The sequence below is a fragment of the Acomys russatus genome, chromosome 29 (assembly GCF_903995435.1).
Source record: "Acomys russatus chromosome 29, mAcoRus1.1, whole genome shotgun sequence".
NCBI classification, from domain to species: domain Eukaryota; kingdom Metazoa; phylum Chordata; class Mammalia; order Rodentia; family Muridae; genus Acomys; species Acomys russatus.
The window spans coordinates 41,354,029-41,374,771 of record NC_067165.1 but is presented as its reverse complement, the minus strand read 5'-3'; the positions used below and the strand labels follow the sequence as shown (position 1 = coordinate 41,374,771).

General features: G+C 49.0%; 1 protein-coding gene across 2 annotated transcripts; it reads right to left on the bottom strand.

Annotated features, from left to right (window-relative positions):
• Nucleotides 1-763: 763 nt before the first annotated feature.
• Nucleotides 764-20,743, bottom strand: Slc2a7 (solute carrier family 2 member 7). Of its 2 annotated transcripts, none has more exons than XM_051172165.1 (12): nucleotides 20,693-20,743; nucleotides 20,092-20,203; nucleotides 18,228-18,405; nucleotides 16,062-16,186; nucleotides 13,080-13,232; nucleotides 11,972-12,097; nucleotides 11,554-11,744; nucleotides 9,947-10,057; nucleotides 5,200-5,301; nucleotides 3,867-3,942; nucleotides 1,913-2,040; nucleotides 764-982 (listed from the first exon to the last, which is right to left on the bottom strand). In XM_051172165.1, the coding sequence occupies exons 1-12, from the start codon at nucleotides 20,741-20,743 to the stop codon at nucleotides 764-766; spliced, it is 1,572 nt and encodes a 523-aa protein (XP_051028122.1). The 2 variants fall into 2 exon arrangements, with proteins under 2 accessions (XP_051028122.1, XP_051028123.1); XM_051172166.1 differs by having other exon boundaries at nucleotides 18,228-18,388; nucleotides 20,105-20,203.

Sequence of the window (20,743 nt, the reverse complement as noted above, 5' to 3'; positions counted from 1 at the left end):
AAAAAGTCAGAGAGAGGATTTTTTTTTTAAGAGTTAGAAAGTAGAGTCTTAGAGATAAGAGCATAGCTTAGCTTTGGCAACCAGATGTCTGTGGTAAGGCAATTTTTGGCCTGTAAATGTGGCCAGATTTATTGTAACAAGAGTCCATTGTAGCAAGAGGGGTAACACTTGCTTGGGAATCCTGTTGGCTGGAGGCAGGAGGTGTAGTGACAGCGGTGGCAAGCCAGTCCATGTGGCCAGAAAGCCATTTGGGAGAATTGGAACGAGTAGAATTTAGGATTAGATTCACAGACAGATGGTTTCCACACACCTGCAAAAGTGACCTAGAGAAAGCTGCTCGCTTCACAGCAGCGCCCCAAAATGGAAAAGCGACTGGGTTCAAAAGCAGAGTGGACACACCCTGACGTGACTCCAGGGCAGGCTGGCTCTTCAGGAGTTGTCAAATTCATGGCTTGCTCTGTAGTTGTTCCCCTAGGGTGCCTCTTCCCCTCCTCCCTTCTATAATAAATCTCCTTATAGCAAGCATGTTGTATAGGAGGCCTATTTATCTATATTATAGATAAAAAAACATTCTGAACCAGCCCTCTAATGGTCAGCCTTGAGGCCAACCTCTTGTCAAGTGAATCAGGACTGTGTTTTCCAAAGTCTTCCAGTTGCTATGGGAGTGCCAACACCTCAGAGCTGTTACCCTCCCTGACCATCTGGTCCCTGAGTGCCCCCTTCTGAAGGAAGGGTGTTGGAGCATGTGTGGGTCCTCGGTGAGTCAGAAGGACGTTTCCTTTGCAGGCAGAGAAGACATGTGGGGCTTGGCCATGCTTCCTTCTTTCTGTTCTGGAAACCCCACTCCATTTCTCTTGGCAAAAGCACAGTTTATCTCCACAAATGTCCTGCCCTTGGTCTCAGGGATTACCACGTAGATGTAGGCAGCCGTGAGGAGACAGAGCGCAGCGAAGATGAGAAAACTGTAGGCCCCGATGGCCACCTAGAATAGAGAGGGGGTGAGATGGAGGGGGACACTTCGGACAACACACTCGGTGCCTTTTTGAGTCATGGAGACTTTCTTCATGGCCAAATTCACTCCACTCCTAAAGAAAAAAACAGCAGGAGAACCGTGGCCCTCCCTAACCACCAAAAAGATTGCTTAGTGTTTGGGTCACAGGGACTTTACAGACTCAGGGCCCTTCTGGAAGTCTGGGATGTGGCAGCCTCAGAAAATGGAGGCGAGGGTGGGTTGGGGTGGGGTGGGGTGGGGTGGGGTGGGGGAGCTAAACCTCTTGTGGTGCTAACTACTCCTTTTGATCTTCACAGCCTGAAGCCCCTCAGCAAGAGGCCATTTCCAACTCTGAGGAGCAGTCCCTCTATAAACAGGCCCGGCATGCTGAAGTGTTACTAACTGGGTGCAGTGGCATGTGCTTCGAATCCCAGCACAATGGATGCTGAGGCAGGAGGATGCCGTGCAGCAGTAAGACATTGCTCACCATGCATGTTAGGCTCTGGGTCGCCAGCACTAGTAAAAATAAGTAAATAAAAAGAACCAGGCCAGAGTGAGTCTCACATAAAACATCTGAGAGCTACTTGTGTCTTTTAAATTGGTAGATTTTAGGGGGATTGTTATTGTGTTTTGAGGCAAGAGTTCTTGTATCTTAGGTTGGTCTCCCACTTTCTATGTGGCTAAGGAGGGCCCTGAACTTCTGACCCTCCTGGCTCTACCTTCCACGTGCTGGTTTTACAGACCTGTACCACCGTTTTATGGTGTGCTAGGGACCAGTCTCAAACCTTTGCACATGCTAGGCAGCCGCTCTTACCAACTGAACTACATCCCTAGTGGTGATGTAGGTAAGGGGGGTGATCTTCATGAAGGGGCAACTTGAGGTAAGGCCACGTGGAAAGGATGGCGTGAAGGGCCACTCACCTGGATGGACGGGAAAGCCAAGCCCACGATGAAGTTGGTGAGCCAGTGCACAGCGCCATCCACCGTGAACGCAGCTGTCCGAGACGACTGCAGGACAATCTCTGTCCTCACCACTGAGGGGACAGGACCTGGGGGAAAGGCGGGCTCAGAGGGTCCGGAGGGCTCCTAGGACCTGACATGACCTTATCTCAAACCTCAAACCTTTAAGAGCTCCACACCTCCTTGTATGGGTCTCCCCTGCTGTGACTAGGGACTATAAAGAAACCATATCTTTACCCCCAAACTGGCAGAGGGTTGGAAAGCCGGGGGTAGCCCCCAGAAGTGTTCCTCCAACTGGATGCTAGTGAGATTTGTAGAAACCCAGCAGATGCTTCTTGGGGTCCTCACACTGCAAATCCTCCCCAGTCCTTGCTCTGTATCAACCCAATTTTGACATTTCTGGTTGTCAGGGAGATGCTGTGACCTGTGAACTCCTGGTTTGGATGTTGCTGCCCACTGTAATGTGTACAGGGGTGGCAGCGACAGCTCTCCACCTCTTTCCAGATCTCTTCTTTGCTGTCTCATTATTGCTCCCATAGGGAGTCTTGTCTCAAATGACTATCGTTGGCGGGTGGTCTGGTGCCATGTATTTTGATGCTGATTACTGGTCCCTAAAATCTGGTCCCTGCTCAGATGAGCACATTCTTACTCACAGCTGCTCTTCTTGTGTAAACCTGGCTCCACCTCATTTAGAGTGATTGGTTAATTAAAAAAAATGCTGAAGCTTGGGATTCATCAGAAGAAAGGGAGGTGGGGCTTGGGGTTCACAGGTTGGGGTTGAGGAGCAACAAGGCGAGGGAGGAGAAGGAGGAGGTGGGGCTTGGGGTTCACAGGCTGGGGTTGAGGAGCAACAAGGCGAGGAAGGAGAAGGGGGAGGAAGTAAGACAGGATCAGAGGGGAAAAAAAAAAGAAAAATGGAGTGGCACCATGGGTTGGCGTGGGAAAGGAGCACATGGCTGGGTCAGCACGCATGGAGGAGATGGAGAAGATTAGCAAGTATTTCTGGAATTAGGGATGGGAGGGAGCCCAGAGAGAAAATTAAAACAGATGCATGGTACAGGAGCTTGGGAGGTAAAAGAAATAGTATCTGCCATGCCACAGGAAAGGCTAGTCTAAAAAAATCCAACAGGTGTCTGTGGCTGTATTGATTGATAGCAGGTTAGATAGTGGTAATAATTACAGCCTAACAACAATCATTTATTAGGCCTTACAACAACAGACTATAGCTATGCTTCTCCCTAATTGCTCCCTCCTTGGGGGAAAAAAAGGATTGTTTAGGGGCCAGTAAGATGGCTCAGTGGGTAAAGGTATTCTCTGCCAAGTCTGATGACCTGAGTTGACCTTGTGACCCATATAGCAGAAGAAAACTGCCTCTCGCAAGTTGTCTCTGACCTCCACATATGCACCGTAGCATATGCAAGCATTTGGACATACAAATAAACAAGCAAAACATATAAACATTTATATCTGAAACAGGGGCTTGTTTATCTCAGGCCGGTTTTCAGATCACCTTGTTAGCTGAGGACTGGGTAGCCCTGGAGAGCGTGGAACTCACTGTGTGTACATGATGTGCCGTGAATGAAATTGATAATACATTTCTGAAAACCAAGTAGATCTAGAGATGGGCATTGTTAACGCACAATGTATCCTAGCACTTGGGGCCTGAGGAAGGAAAGCCGTGAGCTCAAAGTCAGCCTAGTAAGTAAGATTTTATATATTAAGATTTTGACTCCAAAACCCAAAACCCAAAAAAAGGAATGCTGGAGCTATGTAGGTCAGAGGGCATCCTGTTTGAAAGGTAGTGGGGGGCGGGGAGGGGAAGGGACAGCCAGCCACTCAACAGGTCCTTATGGAGCACCTATGTGTGTCAGGCTCCAGAGGCTGGTGGAGGTAGGGGAAGTGTGCAAGAACTCACTGGGCCCTATGGAATGTCCCACGATGTAGGCGAAGACACTGATGATGCCAAGGTAAGACAGCTCAGGGACCGTGTTCTGTGGGAGAAGCAGCTCTGTGTGCCTCAGGGGGCCTGGCATGGGACCTGTGGGTGCCTTAAGCCAAGAACGTCACGGGGAACCCAGTCCTGCTGTGGCTTCCACCATCCTGCTGCAGGAAGTCTGAGCCCCACAGAGGCCACAAGCGCTCTGGACGAGGGGAGGAGGCAGATGAGGATTAGAGCCAGAAGGTTCTCTGCTACAAGCTTGCATGATGGTGGCGGGGTTGAAGAGAGACCCTGCCTGCCACTCATGTTTAGTCAGGCTGTATTGCATTCCCAGACACGGCTGCCATTTTATTTTCATGTCGCCCTCTTCCAGTGTGGGTGGCATTGTTTCTATGCCACAAACATAGATAAGAGCCTACAGACCTCAACACAGACCAGGAGGGCCTCAGCCCCTCCAGGATAGAACATTGGATCGTCACACACTCGAGGTGACTTGGTGGGGATTTCAACTCATCTCACAATTGTCTGCGAGAATCCTCCTAGGTGCCTAAGGGCAAGGGGACCCTAGACCACCTTTCTGCCTGCAATGGCTAACGGAACAGCAGATACAAAGCCAGGTTAACAGACTTAAAGTGAACTGAACTGTAGGCTAAGAGGCCAGCTAACTAATGACAATCAGGGTGAATGCAGCAAAGGAGCCATGACGGCTGCGTAGGATGCCATGCAAGGCCAGCAGGGCTTCTGACAGAGGGACACGGTCTTTTCTTCTGTTCTCTTAGCCCCTCCTCTTTTACAGAAAGAGTTCCTGGCCAGCCCAGGCTACATAGTCCCCAAGTATATTACACCACCTATTTTAACTCTTTCCTTTCCAATGTCAGCCAGATCTGGATCTATATCTGTCTGGTCAAAATATCTATCGTGAAGATAATTTGAACACTGGCTTAGCTCTCAACGTCTGGCAGGATTCCAAGAGGGCAGCAATGCCCAGCTGTCCCCATTGCGGGCGGGGAGGGGGGGGGAGGGCGCGTCAGACTCCAGGGGCTACAGAGATAGCTCAACAGGCAAGAGTGTTGGCTACGCTCGTAGAGGACCTGAGTCCAATTCCAAGCATCTATATCAAGAGGTTCCAGTGGCACACTGAGCTGCACGCCCGTTTTGTGGGTCACGTGGAGCAAACTCACTCATGGGCTCTTCAATGTTGGGAATACGTTTTCTCAAGCTGGTGAGGACCGAGAACTGTCCGTGCAATTGGGGCCTCGAACCCCCTACGCCAGCCTCCCACCCCCCAGGGCAGGGCATGAGAACAGACCTGAAGGAGGAGTGCCACAGTCAGCACCAGGCAAGCAGAGCAGCAGATGCCATAGCCAGAGAGCAGGAGAGTGCGCCGCCCCAGACGCTCCACGGTAAATGCCTGCAAGGGAGCGAGCGGATAACGATAACTAGACCCGAATCTCCATCCTCCCCCGTTTGGCCCATGACAGGTGCACTTTCCTCACCCCTGCTACATCAGGTGGCCCATTTGGTGTAAGTTACACCCTGGGATTGTACACTACTGCCTTGTCATTTATGTCACTTACAGACCCCTGGGAATCTCCTCTCTGAAGCCCCGCCCCCGCGTCCCTATAATAACCACATTAAATTTTATGTAGGTGTGTGAGCTGCTTGACTTAATGCACACTATGTGCATGCAGTGCCCTCAGAGGACAAAGGATGGAGTTGGATTTCCTGGACCTAGAGCTACAGTGGGTTGTGAGCTGCCCAGTCTGGGTGCTGACAACCAAAGCCAGGTCGCGTGCTACGGCGGTGAGCACTCTTAACTGCTGAGCCGTCTCTCCACTCTGATAACCAGATTTTCTGGTCTCTCACTTGGAAGGGCTCTTCTCCTCTTGAAGGTACCTAGTGCCTCCAGGTGACCAGCAAACTCTAAGGTCTGAGAGTGCATCCCTCATCTTCAAGGAGAGCAAAGGAGAAAGGACCCTAAGAACAATGTGTAAGCAGCTGGACCCTTTGTTTCTCCCCTGTAGCCTTCTGGGTAAGATCTGTCCATCACCCTACACACAGACTAACACCACCAAGTCTTCATCCCCAGCCCCCTGCTCAGAGAAATCCCAGGTGTTGGCGTAGTATTCTTATGGACTGTGTACAGTTTCCCTTTGTTCATTCAAATGCTGAATTCTCTGGCCCACTCTCTGCTTTCAATCCAGACAGCGCATTATGATGCCTATTCTAAGCATCTCCTGTCTCTAGTTTGTGTAAACATATCATCATTTGTTCTCTGTCCCTGCCAATAAAAGCCAACTAGCCAGTGTGGAGCAGTAACAGAGAATAGGGTGGGGCAACCTAGTCCAGTGAGGGGATGAGGAAGGACAGGGAGGACAGGAGGAACACACATGGAGAGGACCAGGGAACACCAGGAGAAATGAACCGGACCTAGGAGATGAGTAAAAAGCAAGTACAACGTGGGAAATCTGAATGGGAGGACTATACTAGCTTGGAGGTTTAGGACGGAGTAATTATTGTGCAGCATTATGCTCTTGGCTAATTAAATAGATCCATCAATATAGCCCACCATATAAACAAACTGAAAGAAAAAAACCACATGATCATCTCCTTAGTTGCTGAAAAAGCATTTAACAAAACCCAACACCCATTCGTGTTTAAAGTTTTGGAGAGATCAGGGATACAAGGCACATACCTAAACATAATAAAGGCTATACACAACAAGCCAATAGCCAACATCAAATTAAACGGAGATAAACTCAAGGGAATTCCACTCAAACCAGGGACCAGACAAGTCTGCCCACTTTCTCCATATCTTTTCAATATAGTAATTGAAGTTCCAGCCAGAGCAATAAGATAACAAAAGGAGATCAATAGGGTCCAAATGGGAAAGGAGGAAGTCAGATTATCCCTATTTGCAGATGATATGATAGTGTACATAAGTGACCCGCAAAATCCACCAGAGAACCCCTACTGCTCATAAACACCTTCAGCAAAGTGACTGGATACAAAACTAACTCAAAAAAGTCAGTAGCCTTCCTATATACAAATGACAATCAAGTGGAGGAAGAAATTAGGAAAACTACACCCTTCACTATAGCCACAAACAATATAAAATATCTTGGAGTAACTCTAACCAAGCAAGTAAAGGACTTGTTTGAAAACTTTAAATCTCTGAAGAAGGAGATTGAAGATGATATCAGAATATGGAGGGCTCTCCCTTGCTCGTGGCTCGGGAGAATTAACATAGTAAAAATGGCCATCTTATCAAAAGCAATTTACAGATTGAATGCAATCCCTATCAAAATACCTACACAATTTTTTAAAGACCTTGAAAGTACAATTCTCAACTTCATATGGAAAAACAAAAAACCAAGAATAGCTAAAACAATCCTCTACAATAAAAGATCTCTCAGAGGAATCTCCATCCCTGATCTCAAGCTGTACTATAGAGCAACAGTAATTAAAACAGCATGGTACTGGCATAGCAATAGGCTGGTTGATCAATGGAATCGAATCAAAGATCCAGAAATAAATCCATACATCTATGAACACTTGATTTTTGACAAACGGAAAAAAGATAACATCTTCAACAAATGGTGTTGGTCTAACTGGATGTCTACATGTAGAAAAATGCAGGCAGATCCATATTTATCACCATGCACAAAACTCAAGTCAAAGTGGATTAAAGACCTCAACATAAAACCACAGACACTAAATCTGTTAGAATAAAGAGTGGGGAAGAGCCTTGAACCCATTGGCACAATAGACAACTTCGTAAACAGAAAAACAACAGCCTAGCTTTAATGTCAACAATTAATAAATGGGACCTCATGAAACTGAAAAGCTTCTGTAAGGCAAAGGAAACTGTCAACAGAACAAAGTGACAGCTTACAGACTGGAAAAAGATCTTCACCAACCCTATATCCAACAAAGGGCTAATATCCAAAATATATAAAGAACTCAAGAAATTAAACACCACCAAACCAAATAACCCAGTTAAGAAATAGGATTCACAAGCTGGGCATGGTGGCACACACCTGTAATGCCAGCACTCAGGAGGCAGAGGCAGGTGGATCTCTGTGAGTTTGAGGCCAGCCTGGTCTACAAAGTGAGTCCAGAACAGGCAAGGCTACACACATAGAAACCCTGTCTCAAAAAAACCCAAAAACAAAAATAGCAAGTGGCCTTGATAGTCTTTTTTGTTTCTTTTCTTTTTCAGGGGCCTGGGGATGATTTTGAGGGTCTTTGCTATTGTGTTTTTTTTTAAAATCAGGGTTTCTTTGTGTAGCCTGAACTGTCCTGTTCTTGCTTTGTAGACCAGGCTGGCCTCAAACTCACGGAGATCTGCCTGCCTCTGCATCCCTGAGTGCTGGGATTACAAGATTGTGCCACCACGCCCAGCCCTGATAGAGTATTAAGTCACTCGTGCTTCCCTATGGAACATCACAAGCCAGCCTCCATCATCGGCACTGCTCTCATCAGGCTTTTTTGGGGGGTGGGGGGTGGTTTCAAGACAGGGTTTCTCTGTGTAGCCTTGGCTGTTCTGGACTCGTTTTGTAGACCAGGCTGGCCTCGAACTCACAGCGGTACACCTGCCTCTGCCTCCCGAGTGCTGGGATTAAAAGCATGTGCCACCACGCCTGGCCACACTTTTTTTTTTTTAAAGCAGGATTTCTGTGTAGCCCTGGCTACCCTAGAACTTACTCTGTAGACCAGGCTGGCCTAGTAGTCCAAGATCCACCTGCCTCTACCTCTGGAGTGTTGGGACTAAAGGCATGCACCACCACTGCCTGGCTCAAGATTTTTATCTTCCAAGTTCCCACTACAGCTCACCAAACTCTCTGTATTAGTCAGTGTTCTTCAGAGAAACAATTTATAGAATATATATGTGTATATACATATACATATACATGAATGGCTCATAGGCTGTGGTCCAGCTAGTCCAACAATGGCTATCTACCAACAGAAGGTTCAAGAATCCAGTAGTTGCTCAGCCCACAAGTCTGGATGTCTTCTGTATATACTGGAATCCTGAAGAAGTGGGCTCTAATGCAATGAAGGAATGGACTTCCTAACAAGCAGGCAAAGAGTGAGCACTTCCTTCTTCCATGTACTTATAGGATGCCACAGAAGCCGTGGCCTAAATTAGAGGTGGATCTTCCCACCTCAAAAGATCTGGATTAAAAGTGCCTCTTTTGGAGCTGGGGAGATAACTCCATGGATAAGAGCACTGGCTGTTCTTCCAGAGGTCCTGAGTTCAATTTCCAGCAACCACATGGTAGCTTACAACCATCTATAGTGAGATCTGGTGCCCTCTTATGGCCTGCAGGCACACAAGCACACAGAATACTGTATAAATAAATAAATAAACAAACAAACAAATAATAAATAAATCTTTTTTTTAAAAAGTGGCTCTTCCATGCTGGGCAGTGGTGGCATATGCTTTTAATTCCAGAACTCTGGAGGCAAAGGCAGGCAGATTTCTTTGAGGCCAGCTGGGTTCACAGACAGGGCTATACAGAGAAATCTTGTATCAAAAAAACACAAAACAGAGAGAAAGAAAGAAAAGGAAAGAAAGAGAAAAGGAAAGGAAAGGAAAATGTCCTTTACAGGTAAGCACAGCTGTTTGGGTTTTAGTTAATTCCAGATGTAGTCAAGTTGCCAACCAAGAACTACCATCTTGTCTGGCTTTGCAGTGTTTGTTTTTTCTTGAGTCTCATGTAGCCCAGGCTGGCCTCGAATTCACTATGTCATTAAGAATGACTTTGAACTTCTGATCCTCCTGCCTTTGCCTCACAAGTGCTGAGATTTCAAGTGTGGGCCATTGTGTGCAGTTCAATATGGCAACTGGGAATTGAACCCAGGCACTTGTGAATGCTAGGCAAGCACTCTACCAAGAACGCTGTGCCCCAACCTTTGACCAAGGTCACTGAAATAGTATTATACCTGCAGGACTAGGGTCACCTACACTCTACTGGCCTGAGGAGCTCTGTCTTCCAGTCAGAAGGTTGTTTGGGGACCCTGTATTGAGAGACCACTCCCCAGGAACTCACCGAGATGAGAGTCATCACCAAGTTGATCACACCAGAACCCACAGTCACATACTGGGACTGGGTGGGGTCCACACCAGCCGAGGTGTAGATTACATCTGCATAGTAGTTGACCTAAATCACACAAACAGGGGGCTGTGGTTTCACTGGATTTCCTTTCTCACTTTGAGCAATAGACAATTTTGAGAGCCTGGATGGGGGACCTTGGGATAGGATAAAGATGGCAGGTAGTGGTGAAGCTAGGCACCTGGTGTTCCAGGCTCTGCTTCCCTGAATCTTAGTTTCTGTGTTTATCAAATTGAGCCAGACCACAGGACCACTAAGCATCTTTCCCTATGTGACTTTACCAGCCTGCAAACTCAGGCTCTCACTTATTTTGGGCCAACTCTGGTCCAGTCCCGAGACAGTCACAAAAAGCCACATAAATGGGTCCCATTAGGAGGCTCCCAAGATCACTTGCTAAACAATTCAACTCTTGAAGACAGGGTCTCACCTCTTCCTGATATTTCTCTTAGACATCAACAGAGTTACCTGTCCTTTCTCCAATGGCTCCAGGATGGACATTTGAGATTGTCTAGCTGTTTGCCCATCCACAGATAGAGGGAAAATGGCCACCAGGGAACATGACATCGTATTTCCGCAGCAAGTGAGATCACCAGAGTGTCTTGACCCAGGATGGATCAAGCAATGGCCCTCCTCTGAAGCCTGTGACTGGGGTCAGAGCTCGGGCACTTCTCCATAGGTCTCTTACAGTAAGGGTAAAAAACTACAGGCAGATGTTCTTTGGGGGACTAAGAAAGGCATATAGCAAGAGAAAAGTAAAGAGTAGGAAGAGGCACAGAAGGTCTGAGCCACCTCTTTGCCCTGGACATCCTGGCAGGCCTGCATTAATGCAGCCAGGAGTTTCTGTAAATAAGGCCAGGTTTTGTGTTCTCTATTTCCAGTGGAGGCCTCTGCCTGTCTGCTTGTCTGTCTTTCTTCCCCCCCCCCCCCCCCCCCCCCCCCCAGAGCTGAGGACCGAACCCAGGGCCTTTCACTTGCTAGGCAAGCACCCTACCACTGAACTAAATCCTCAACCTCTGTCTTTCTCTTTAAAGTTGTACTTATTTTTATTGTATGTTTTTAGGTGTTTAGCCTACATGTATATCTGTACACCATGTGCATACAGTACCCATGGAGTCCAGAACAGGGTGTTGGGTCTCCTGGAACTAGAGTTACAGACAACTGTGAGCAACCATCGGGGTGCTAGGAATGGAATCTGGATCTTGGGCAGGAGCAACCAGTGGCCTTAACTGATGATATATCTATATCTATATCTATATCTATCTATCTGTCTGTCTGCCTGTCTATCTATCTGTCTATCTACCTATCTATCCATCTCTCCATCCATTCATCTAACTATCCATCTTCTTCCTGTTCCTTCCTTTCTTTCACTGATGCTCCCAGAACCCCTCCTCCCAGCACCAGCCTTGCTGCTCATCCTTGCTGGAGGCCAGACTGAGCTTTACAGGAGTCAAAATGCAAAACACCACTCCTTATAGCCTTTTGTGAATTCATTCAAAAAGACCCAAGGGAACCAAAACTCTGGGGGGCAAGGTGGCACCACACACCGCATTGATCCCGGACAGCTGCTGACCCGCCATGAGCACAATTATAGAGATCAGCTGCCAGCGCAGGGGCCGAAAGCTGAAGAGGCTGAGCACCGACAGGCGACCCTCAGCTCGCTCGATGTGTTCCTCTGTGCTCATTTCTTCTATCTCGGCCTCCACATCATAGTTGTGACCTCTCAGCCTCCTTAGAGCTGTGGAGCATAGGGGCAGCACATCACACTCACCCTCTGCCCTGTTGCACCTCAGCCAGCCCCTTCACCCAGAACCCAATCGCCACTGTGTGTTCACCCAGCACAAGCTCTCAAACCCTGTCCACTGTGACCCTGGCCCCATCACAATCTCACCAGACAGCGCCTGCCCACTCCGTATGCCGCCTTGTGCACTGGGGACTGCAGCTGGGAAGTCTGCATTTCAGTACCTTGCTTTGCTTTGTCCTTGTTCCCTTTCTCAATCATAGTGTAGCGGGGGCTCTCGGGGAAGAAGGGCAGTGAGAGGAGCTGAATCAGTGCAGGAACCCCGGTGAGAGCCAAGAGGATTGGCCAGCCTGGACAGAACATAAATAAATGGCGGCTTGAGACTTGGATCTGCCGCAGATGACCCACGGGGACACAGGTGCTTCCTCTTCTCTTCCCACTTCCCAGCCTGACCCAACCAGGTGAAAAGGGTAGTGAGTGACTGATTAAAACAGGATGAACTAATAGTGAGACAAAGCTATATTAGATAAGTGTAGGTTTAGTGGGAGCATCTTTGAAGAGGGAGAGGGAAAGAGACATAGAAGGAGAAAGACAGAGAGACAGAGACAGAGACAGAGAGAAGAGGAGGGGAGAGGAGAGGAGAGAAGAGAAGAGGAGGAAAGGAAGGGAGAAGGGAAGGAGAGAGAGTGGAAAAGGGTAAAAGTTGGCAGGAGCCAAAACGTCTGGATTGTATAGTGAAGGGTCTCGGGAGAGGGGGAGGCCCCGCCCCTAGGTAGAGGGCAGGGCATGCCAGCCACGCCCTGAAGCAGGACCTAACATCCCAGCCTTTTGTTGACAAGAAATTGTCTTCAGCTGCTTCCAGCTGACACTGGGGCACTGTTAGGCCCTGCAGCAAGACCAACAGTGGGCACCTAGTCCTTGCCAAGACGAGGCTGCCCACAAAGAGCATCTGTGTTAAAAATAGAGCAAAGGCCTTAGTAGGTCAGAACTCTTGCATGAGGACCTCAGCCGGCCTGTGTTTGTGCATGGCCTTGACCCCAGCGTTTGGGTGGGCGGCAGTTGGGGAGGGTAGGAGAAGCAGTGGCTGAGGCAGATCCAGGGAACTCATTAACTGGCCAGTGGAGCCTGACTTATCCCGGAGTCTTTCTCCCATCTCCAGCAATCCTATCCTGAGCAAGGACCTCTATACCTACAAACTGACCTAAAGGTCACCAAACCACCTTCTTGTTTTAACCACTGGTAACTTTGGCCTCAGCTGCACTGGTGGCTGCAACCATGCATGCTCAGGGTTTACTATCTCTCCCTACCTCACGGCTACATGTTGCTAGTTACCTGTGTCATTGCCCAGGATGGCCTGCAGGCTGAAGATCTGTGCCAGGAGGATTCCAATGATGACAAATACCTCGGTCATTGTCCCTAACGTACCCCTCAGGTTCTGGGGAGCCAGTTCTCCCAGGTACATGGGAAGAGCACTGTAGGAGATGCCTGGTTAAAAAAAGGGGGGGAGGTGGGGCCATTAAGAACAATCCCCAGCCTCTCAGAACCCAGTGCCTGAGGTTGACTCAACCCCATCTCTTAATCCTTGAGTCTTGATTGTTTAGTTTGAACCTGCAACCACAGCCTTCCCCAACCCACCCCTTTCAGCTGGAGACATCCTAGAGTGTAAAAACTGTCCCAAGAGATTTCTTTTCCCAAAGTATGACGTTTAGACGAAAGCCAGCATTCCCTTGGGGACTTGAGGAAGTAGTCCCTGCCTGCTAAGAGGAGTCCTTCTCCTTGGGATCTCCAGCTCTTCCATTAATTTATGCCTGTGGTGACTATCAGTTTATCAAGGTCCACGCCAGCCTCTAGGCTCCATCAGTCCTGACTCGCAAGCACCTGTCATACACTTCAAAGCCCTCCATCCCAGCCCCCAGGCTGCCTCCTCCATCCCAGCCCCCAGGCTGCCTCCTCCCAGGTCACCTGTTCCCTAGAGGCATCTCACCACCACACACCACCATCACCATCACACACCATCACTGCCACCACACACCACACACCACAACCACACACCACACACCACTATACACCACCACACACCACCACCACAACCACCACCACACACCACAACCACCATCACACACCACAACCACCATCACACACCACAACCACCATCACACACCACAACCACCACCACCACAACCACCACCACACACCACAACCACACACCACACACCACAACCACCACACCACACCACAACCACCACACCACAACCACAACCACAACCACACACCACCACCACACACCACCACACACCACAACCACCACCACACACCACAACCACCACCACACACCACCACACACCACAACTACCACCACCACCACATACCACCACCATCACACACTACACACCACCACCTTCCTGTTGCTTCTCTCTGCTTTCCGGACAGACAGCCTTGGCGGTTTGGAACAAACTTTTCCCTTTTTACCCACAGAACCCCTATTTTGATTTCTTTACTATACTGTTTTATTTAAAAATGATACTGTTTTCCTCATGGTTTCTGGGCCATACTACTGTTAGAGGGGAGAAGTCTAGGCCATGTAGAAACTGTGTGGACTTGAATATCTGTCTTACTTTGTTGAGTTTCTGTTATTTCTTTGTTGTTGCTGTTTTTTGAGACAGGGTCTCTCTGTGTAGCCTAGCTTGTTGTGGAATTTGCTCTGTAGACAAAGCTGGTCTTGAAATTATAGAGATCAGTCTGTCTCTGCCTCCTGAGTTCTGGGATTAAAGGTTTGTGCCACTACCACCTGGGAATTTTTTCTATTATTTCATAAACACACATCACTTATATCGCCTTTTGTTTTGTTGTGGTATGGTAGTCATGCATGCTTTACCAGTGAGCAAGGCTTGTTTTTATTTTCTGGGGGGTGCAGGGAGATCTGGGATAGAACCTAGGGCTTTGTGTATAAAAGACAAGCACTGTACCAGCCCTAGCTCCCTCCCTTTTCAAAAATAAAAGAAACCACTACAGTTAAGAATCTTAACTGCTGTCTGAGACAGATTTCAGATTCTGTATTCTTTTCCCTGGAAGCATTTATTCTCAGTTTAAACTATTTGCCCTCTAGTGGTCTGAATAAATGGTCCCCATAGGCTCACAGGGAGTGGTCTTGTTGGAGGAAGTGTGCCACTGGGGAGAGGGCTTTGAGGTTTCAGAAGCACAGGTCAGGCCTAGTAGCTGTCTCTTCCTGCTGCCTGTGGATCCGGATCTGGAACTCTCAGCTCCCTCTCCAGCACCATGTCTGCACGTGGGCTGCCACGCTTCTCACCATGATGGTAATGGACTGACCCCCTGAACTATGACCAGCCCCAATTAAATGTGTCCTTTATAAAGAGTTGCTGTGCTCATGGTGTCTTTTCACAGCAATGGAAACCCTAAGACGCCTTCCTTCAAAGATACATGCAAAGCTAGATTGGTTATGTGTTCTTCACAGTAAAAGGTTTCCTCCCTCCCCTGTACCCTTTCCTGCCCTTTCTCTTTCTTCCTTTCTTTTGAGGTTGGGTCTCTAACTCTGGACAAAAGGCAAGGGTTCCTAGTTAACATATCAAAGCAGATCCTGACAGCCAGGTTCTCCCAGCATTCCTCAGTCCCTGCCTGTTACAGAGTCCCCCGGCTGGCATACCCCACCCCCTACCTTAAACTTTTCCAGCCATTGACCTTGCCTTTCCCCTAGTGGCTCTGCCCTATATAATCCAGCCATTTTAGTTATGTTGGTCCTTTTACCTTTTACCCTTCTGTTCTCCTAGCTCTTTCCTCCTCCTCCTCTCCTTCCCTCCTCCCCCCTCCCGCCTCCTCACGTGGCCCAGCTCAGGGTCATGTTCACTTTGAACCCTTCCAGATGCTTCAAGATGTGCTCTCCCCCTCATATCCACAATAAGCCTTCTCCACCATAACTAGGAGCAGTCATTGCTTCCTTTTATTTCTCTCTCTGTCTTTCATTCTTTCTTTCTTTCCTTTTTAAATTCAATTATGTAGCCCTGGCTGGCCTGGAGCATAGGCCAAATCAAACTTGAATCTACAGCAATCCATTTGCCTCTGCCTTCTGAGTGCTGTGACTATGGGCATGGTGGAAGACTTCGTTATATAAAGGGGAGAGACTAGAAAACATGGGCCTTGCTAGGGCCCAGGACTGGAAACTGGAGGAAACCCAGGGAGGAAAAAGCGTATAGCCAGACCCCTGTGTCCAACATTGGCCCCTGATGCTGGGCACCTAGAGTTGTCCCCTGACCAGTGCACACAGGAACAACCTGGATCTTTAGTGGCCACCCCAGGTACCTGCACAGATTCCCACCAGCACTCGAGACAGGATGATGAGCTCAAAAGACCGGGCCACTTTGCTGACCCCCATCAGGATGGCAGGGGTTATAGCGAAGACGTTGTTGACCAGCAGCGTCCCTTTTCTGCAAGACAGCAGGGTCCAGAGGGTAGGGGCACCAAACAGTGGCTTTTCACCCCAAACCCCAGTATTCCAGGCTGTTCCCTGCATGCCTGAGAAGGACTGGTGGATGGGACTATGTATTGGAGTGTCCCCAAGAGACATGTATGTGCTGCAGTCCCTGCCCCTCAGTGCGAAGAAGGGTGATTAGGTCACGGGGGAGGGGGGTAACCCCTCATGATGGGGCTAGTGCCCTTGCTATATGGTGCACAACGCTCTCTCCACATTTAGGAAAGAAAGCTAGAGCTGACCGAGAATGAAAAAAACAGTGAAGAAAGTATATGTGGTGGGGGCTACCAGGAGCGGGGTAGGGGGAAGTACATTCCAAACACTGCAGTTGCCTCTGAGGTAGGACCTTCCTGTGGATGGGGGAGGGTAGTCAAGCCCCACTAGGGGATGTCTAGACCAGACCTGGTGCTGGTCAAGGATGTTGACCAGATAGATCCCCATAACAGATGGGGTGCAGAATGGGGCTAGATGACCCTTGCAACTGACAAGGTTGAAACCCAGTGGTCTGTGGAGGGGAGGGAAAGAAAGGCTGAAAAGTCACACTAAGCTGGGTCCCTCCAGGCCTTGGAAGCCATCTTTGTTGTCTGCTTGTCAGCTTTTTTTTTTTTTTTTTTTTAACGAGGTAACATGTATTCCAGGCTGGCCTTAGATTTACTTTTTTAGCTAGTCCTCCTGCTTCCGCCCTCAGAGTGCTAGGTTATAGCTATGTTCTGCTATACCCATTCTAGGGACCGCTAACTGTGTGGAGGAGTCAGCTGCAGAGGGCCCAGCCCCAGACTGTTATAGGTGAAGCAAGGCTGATAGGGTCATTATAAAAATGTCCTCTCAACACTCGCAGATGTGCCATGATCCACAGATGTTCACTCTGGATTTTTTTTTCTGGTCACTTTTCTCTCCCTTGGGCTGCCATAGCCCCAGAGTGAATCCCTGAAGACCCAGGAGGATAAATAGCACACAGAAGCCCTATACTCTTTATACTGTCCCCCCCTTACCCTTCCTGATCTAGCCTCAAGAGGGCTCAGGCTGGTGAGACCCCCACTAGGTAGGCTGGCTCCACTTCACCCCCCTGGCTCCTCATTTGCAATGATACTGGGAAAAGGTTGTCTCGAAGAGGCTGAGTATAGTGGCGGATAACGGTATATAGCCTAACCTATAGCATAATTAGACTATATCGAATTCTTTCTCAACTCAAGTGCACGAAAAAGACAAATTCATTCTTTGCCAATCGTCTATAAGGTTAGAAGCTTCTGGGTCCCTGCTTTCATAAACAGACAATTTCCAACTGATAATATTTTCTTTAAGGCATGAAAAGGAGACTGCTGTGTTTTTAGGGTACTATTTTTCATTAGGGGTTGTCCACCCTCATCCTCACACAGCCTAACATGGTATGACAAGTTTGAGCGAGCAAGCCTGCCCATGCAGAATACAGTTGTGCCTCCCCCCTGTGGTCTTAACCCCGCCTTGCCCTTCCTGGGGACCTTGACCGGGCACAACCCTCTTTATCTTCACCCATGCCTCTGCAGCATGGGCCTCTGAGTAGCCAAGCAAAGTGCACGGAGCTAGGCATCACCTCCAACAGAGATATGAGACCAAGGCACGTGTGGTGACTCAGCCCAGTTCCCAACTTCAGGACAGAATGCTGCTGAGCCCATGTGAGGAGTGCTGTTAGAACCTGAAGCCACGTGACCCCGGAATGGACTCTCTTGAACGGCATTTTTGAACACTTGCAACAAGTGCTCACAAGGCACTGAGCTAAGAGCCATCAGAGCCTTGACCTCCTCTGAGGTGCAGCACCCCTGGGCTAGGTGGTGGGAGTGAGGCTGCTCCTATGCAGCTGCCCGGAAAAGAGACCCCAAAGGGTCTGTGGTAACATGGAAGTTGGCCTTCAGGTCTGATTGTCAGGGTGGTCTCAGCTACCCACCAGGGACTCCATCGTCAAGAGAGCCTGTGGCTTGCTAAGATGAATTTCCGGTTTGGGAAAGGCATCCTCTATTTACCTGCCCCACTTATTGACCAGTGGGCCAACAATCAAGGACCCCAGTAAGCCTCCGAGAGGGAACATGGAGACAGTGCAGGACCACAGGAGCAGCAGAGTATTCTCATCCATGAACGTCCCATGTCGCTCAAAGTATGTATTATTGTAAAATGACTTCAAGACCTGGAAGACAGGGCCCCCCCCACCCCCGTCCACTGATCAAGATACTGTGCGACCCACAGAAATGGTGACGTCAGTGTTCTCCGCTGCCCCTGGTCACCTCACAAAGGAGCAGTCCTGCCAGAACCCACAGGACACAGCTGAACCTACTGGTCTTCTGTTGGAGGCCAAGAACAAAATGATATTCTATGTGAGGGGGAAGAGACGGGAAGCAAGCCTGAATGAAAATTGTTTTGTTTTGTTTTTTTAAATTCACCTTCATAGCCTTATTCTGCCAGAGGCAACAATGTTAGGAAAGGTTCACACTAAGTGGGTGATGTCAGGCAGTGAGCCGACCTCCAGAGCCTTCAGCACCTCACTAATCTTAGAAGGCATCTACTTCTGTGTATGTCAGGCTTCCTATTACTATGATAAAACACTACAGCATCCCAGGGGCAAAAGGGTTTCCTTCCATCTTAACTCTCAGGTCTCACTTCATCACTTGAGGGAAATCAGGGCAGGAACTCAAGGAAGAAACCTGGCAGCAGGAGCTGATGCAGAGGCCATGGAGGAGCAGTGCTCACTGGCTTGCTCTTCATGGCTGGCTCAGCCCACTTCCTTTTACAACTCTGGCCCACCTGCCCAAAGGGATGGCACCCCGCACAGTGAGCTGAGTTTTCTCATATCAATCATCAGTCGAGAAAATGCGCCCCCAGGCTCATTCACAGGCCAATTTAGTGGGAGTGTTTTCTCAAATTAGGTTTCCTTTCCAGCGCATTTCAGGTTGACATAAAATGAACCACCGCGTTAATTATAATGGCGACCTAACAGTGCCTCTGTCCAGCACATTAATTATAATGGCGACCTAACAGTGCCTCTGTCCAGCACATTAATAATAATGGTGACCGAACAGTGCCTGTGTGGTACTTAGAAGGGATGACCCAGAGCTGAGCATGTGGTTCAGAAGGCAGAGCATGCATGAAGCCCTAGGTTCCATCCCCAGCCATGAATAAGATTGGGTCTGGCAATGCAGGCCTGTAACCTCAGCACTTGGGGGAGGTAGAGGCAGGAAGATCAGAAAATGGAGGTCGGCTTCAGTGATATAGAGCATCTGAGGCCAGTCTCTTCTCTGTCTTTGAAAAGTGGGGTGGGAAAGGGAGGCTGGAGAGAGGGCTCAGCAATTCAGAGCATGTGCTGTTCCTGCAGAGGACTGGAGTTTGGTTCCCAGCATCCACATCAGATACTCACAAACACCAGGTTCAGAGGCTCTTTGTTTGTGTGCACATGCATGCACACATACACAGAGAGAGGGAGGAGGGATGTGTGTGTGTGTTCCTCACACACATATATATGTCTTGTCCGCCCAGGCTCCTGCTGCACACAACCTGTCTCCTCTTGAATTCATTCCAGCCAACCTTTTTTTTTTTTTTTTTTCAGCCGCTTCTCCTTACGCCAAATACAATCCCTAAATGCGGATGGAATACAATTCTTGATGTGTCTCTGTCATCTACAAATGGCCCTCCCAGATGAACAGAGTGGGGCCCAAACCCAAGGTGCCTAGGCAGGGAATCCAGACCCCCTAGCACTGATGTCCCTGGAAAAGATGACATTTCTGGGGAAAATGCCTCTAGCTGCCCCTGGTCCTCAGAGGTGGGGCATCTAGGGGAGTCCTGGAAGGTAGAAACACCCAGAAGCAGGACGGCAGCTGACTTCTACTCACGGGACCCACCTTTTGCCTACCTTGTGCGGCGTGTTGATCACAGCAATGTTGTAGCCGTACTGGAAGACCGAGCCAAAGGACGCACTTAGGGTAGTGAGGACCAGTGTGGGCTGGAGGCGCTGAGTGAGAGAGTTCCAAGGTCAGGGACTCCATAGGGTTGGTTCCTGTGGCTTCTAGGATTGGGGTGGGGTGAGTGTGGCTAGGCCTCCACTTCCTCCTTAGATTAAAAAAAAAGGGAGGGGTCTCGCTGGGAGCAGGCTGTGATCCTGGAAAGGGGGCGCTGTTTAGGAAGATGACCCAAGAAGGTGTTGTTATAGGCCAGAGGTCCACGCTCCTTTTGTGTTTCTAGACACACCTTTCCTGCTTTTGACCTTAAGAGTGGAGGGACAGGCAGGTGAGGGTTGTGAAACAGTGCCATCTGGCTTCACCAAGCTTCAGGGAGCACACCTGTCTCTGAGCCAAGGGGCTTGGGTGTGGCAGTCACTCTGCGACCCTCTGGGTAGACACTCCCACAAGCCCTCCTTGATAGGTTGATTCCAGGGCCCTAGTCTACATACAAAGGTCTCCAGCTTGGTGGGAGAGAGGCAGTGCCCAAAATTGGCACTTACCCCTTCCACGTGTGGCATGGGCAGAGGTGTCCCTGTCCCTTTGTTCTTCAT

Coding starts and splice junctions, on each gene's coding strand:
- Slc2a7 (XM_051172165.1), bottom strand. CDS start 20,743: ATGAAGAACAAAGGGACAGGGACACCTCTGCCCATGCCACACGTGGAA. Junction 11,745..11,971: donor CAAGGACAAAGCAAAGCAAG/GTACTGAAATGC, acceptor TATGCTCCACAG/CTCTAAGGAGGCTGAGAGGT. Junction 2,041..3,866: donor GGGACATTCCATAGGGCCCA/GTGAGTTCTTGC, acceptor CCTTTCCCCCAG/GTCCTGTCCCCTCAGTGGTG.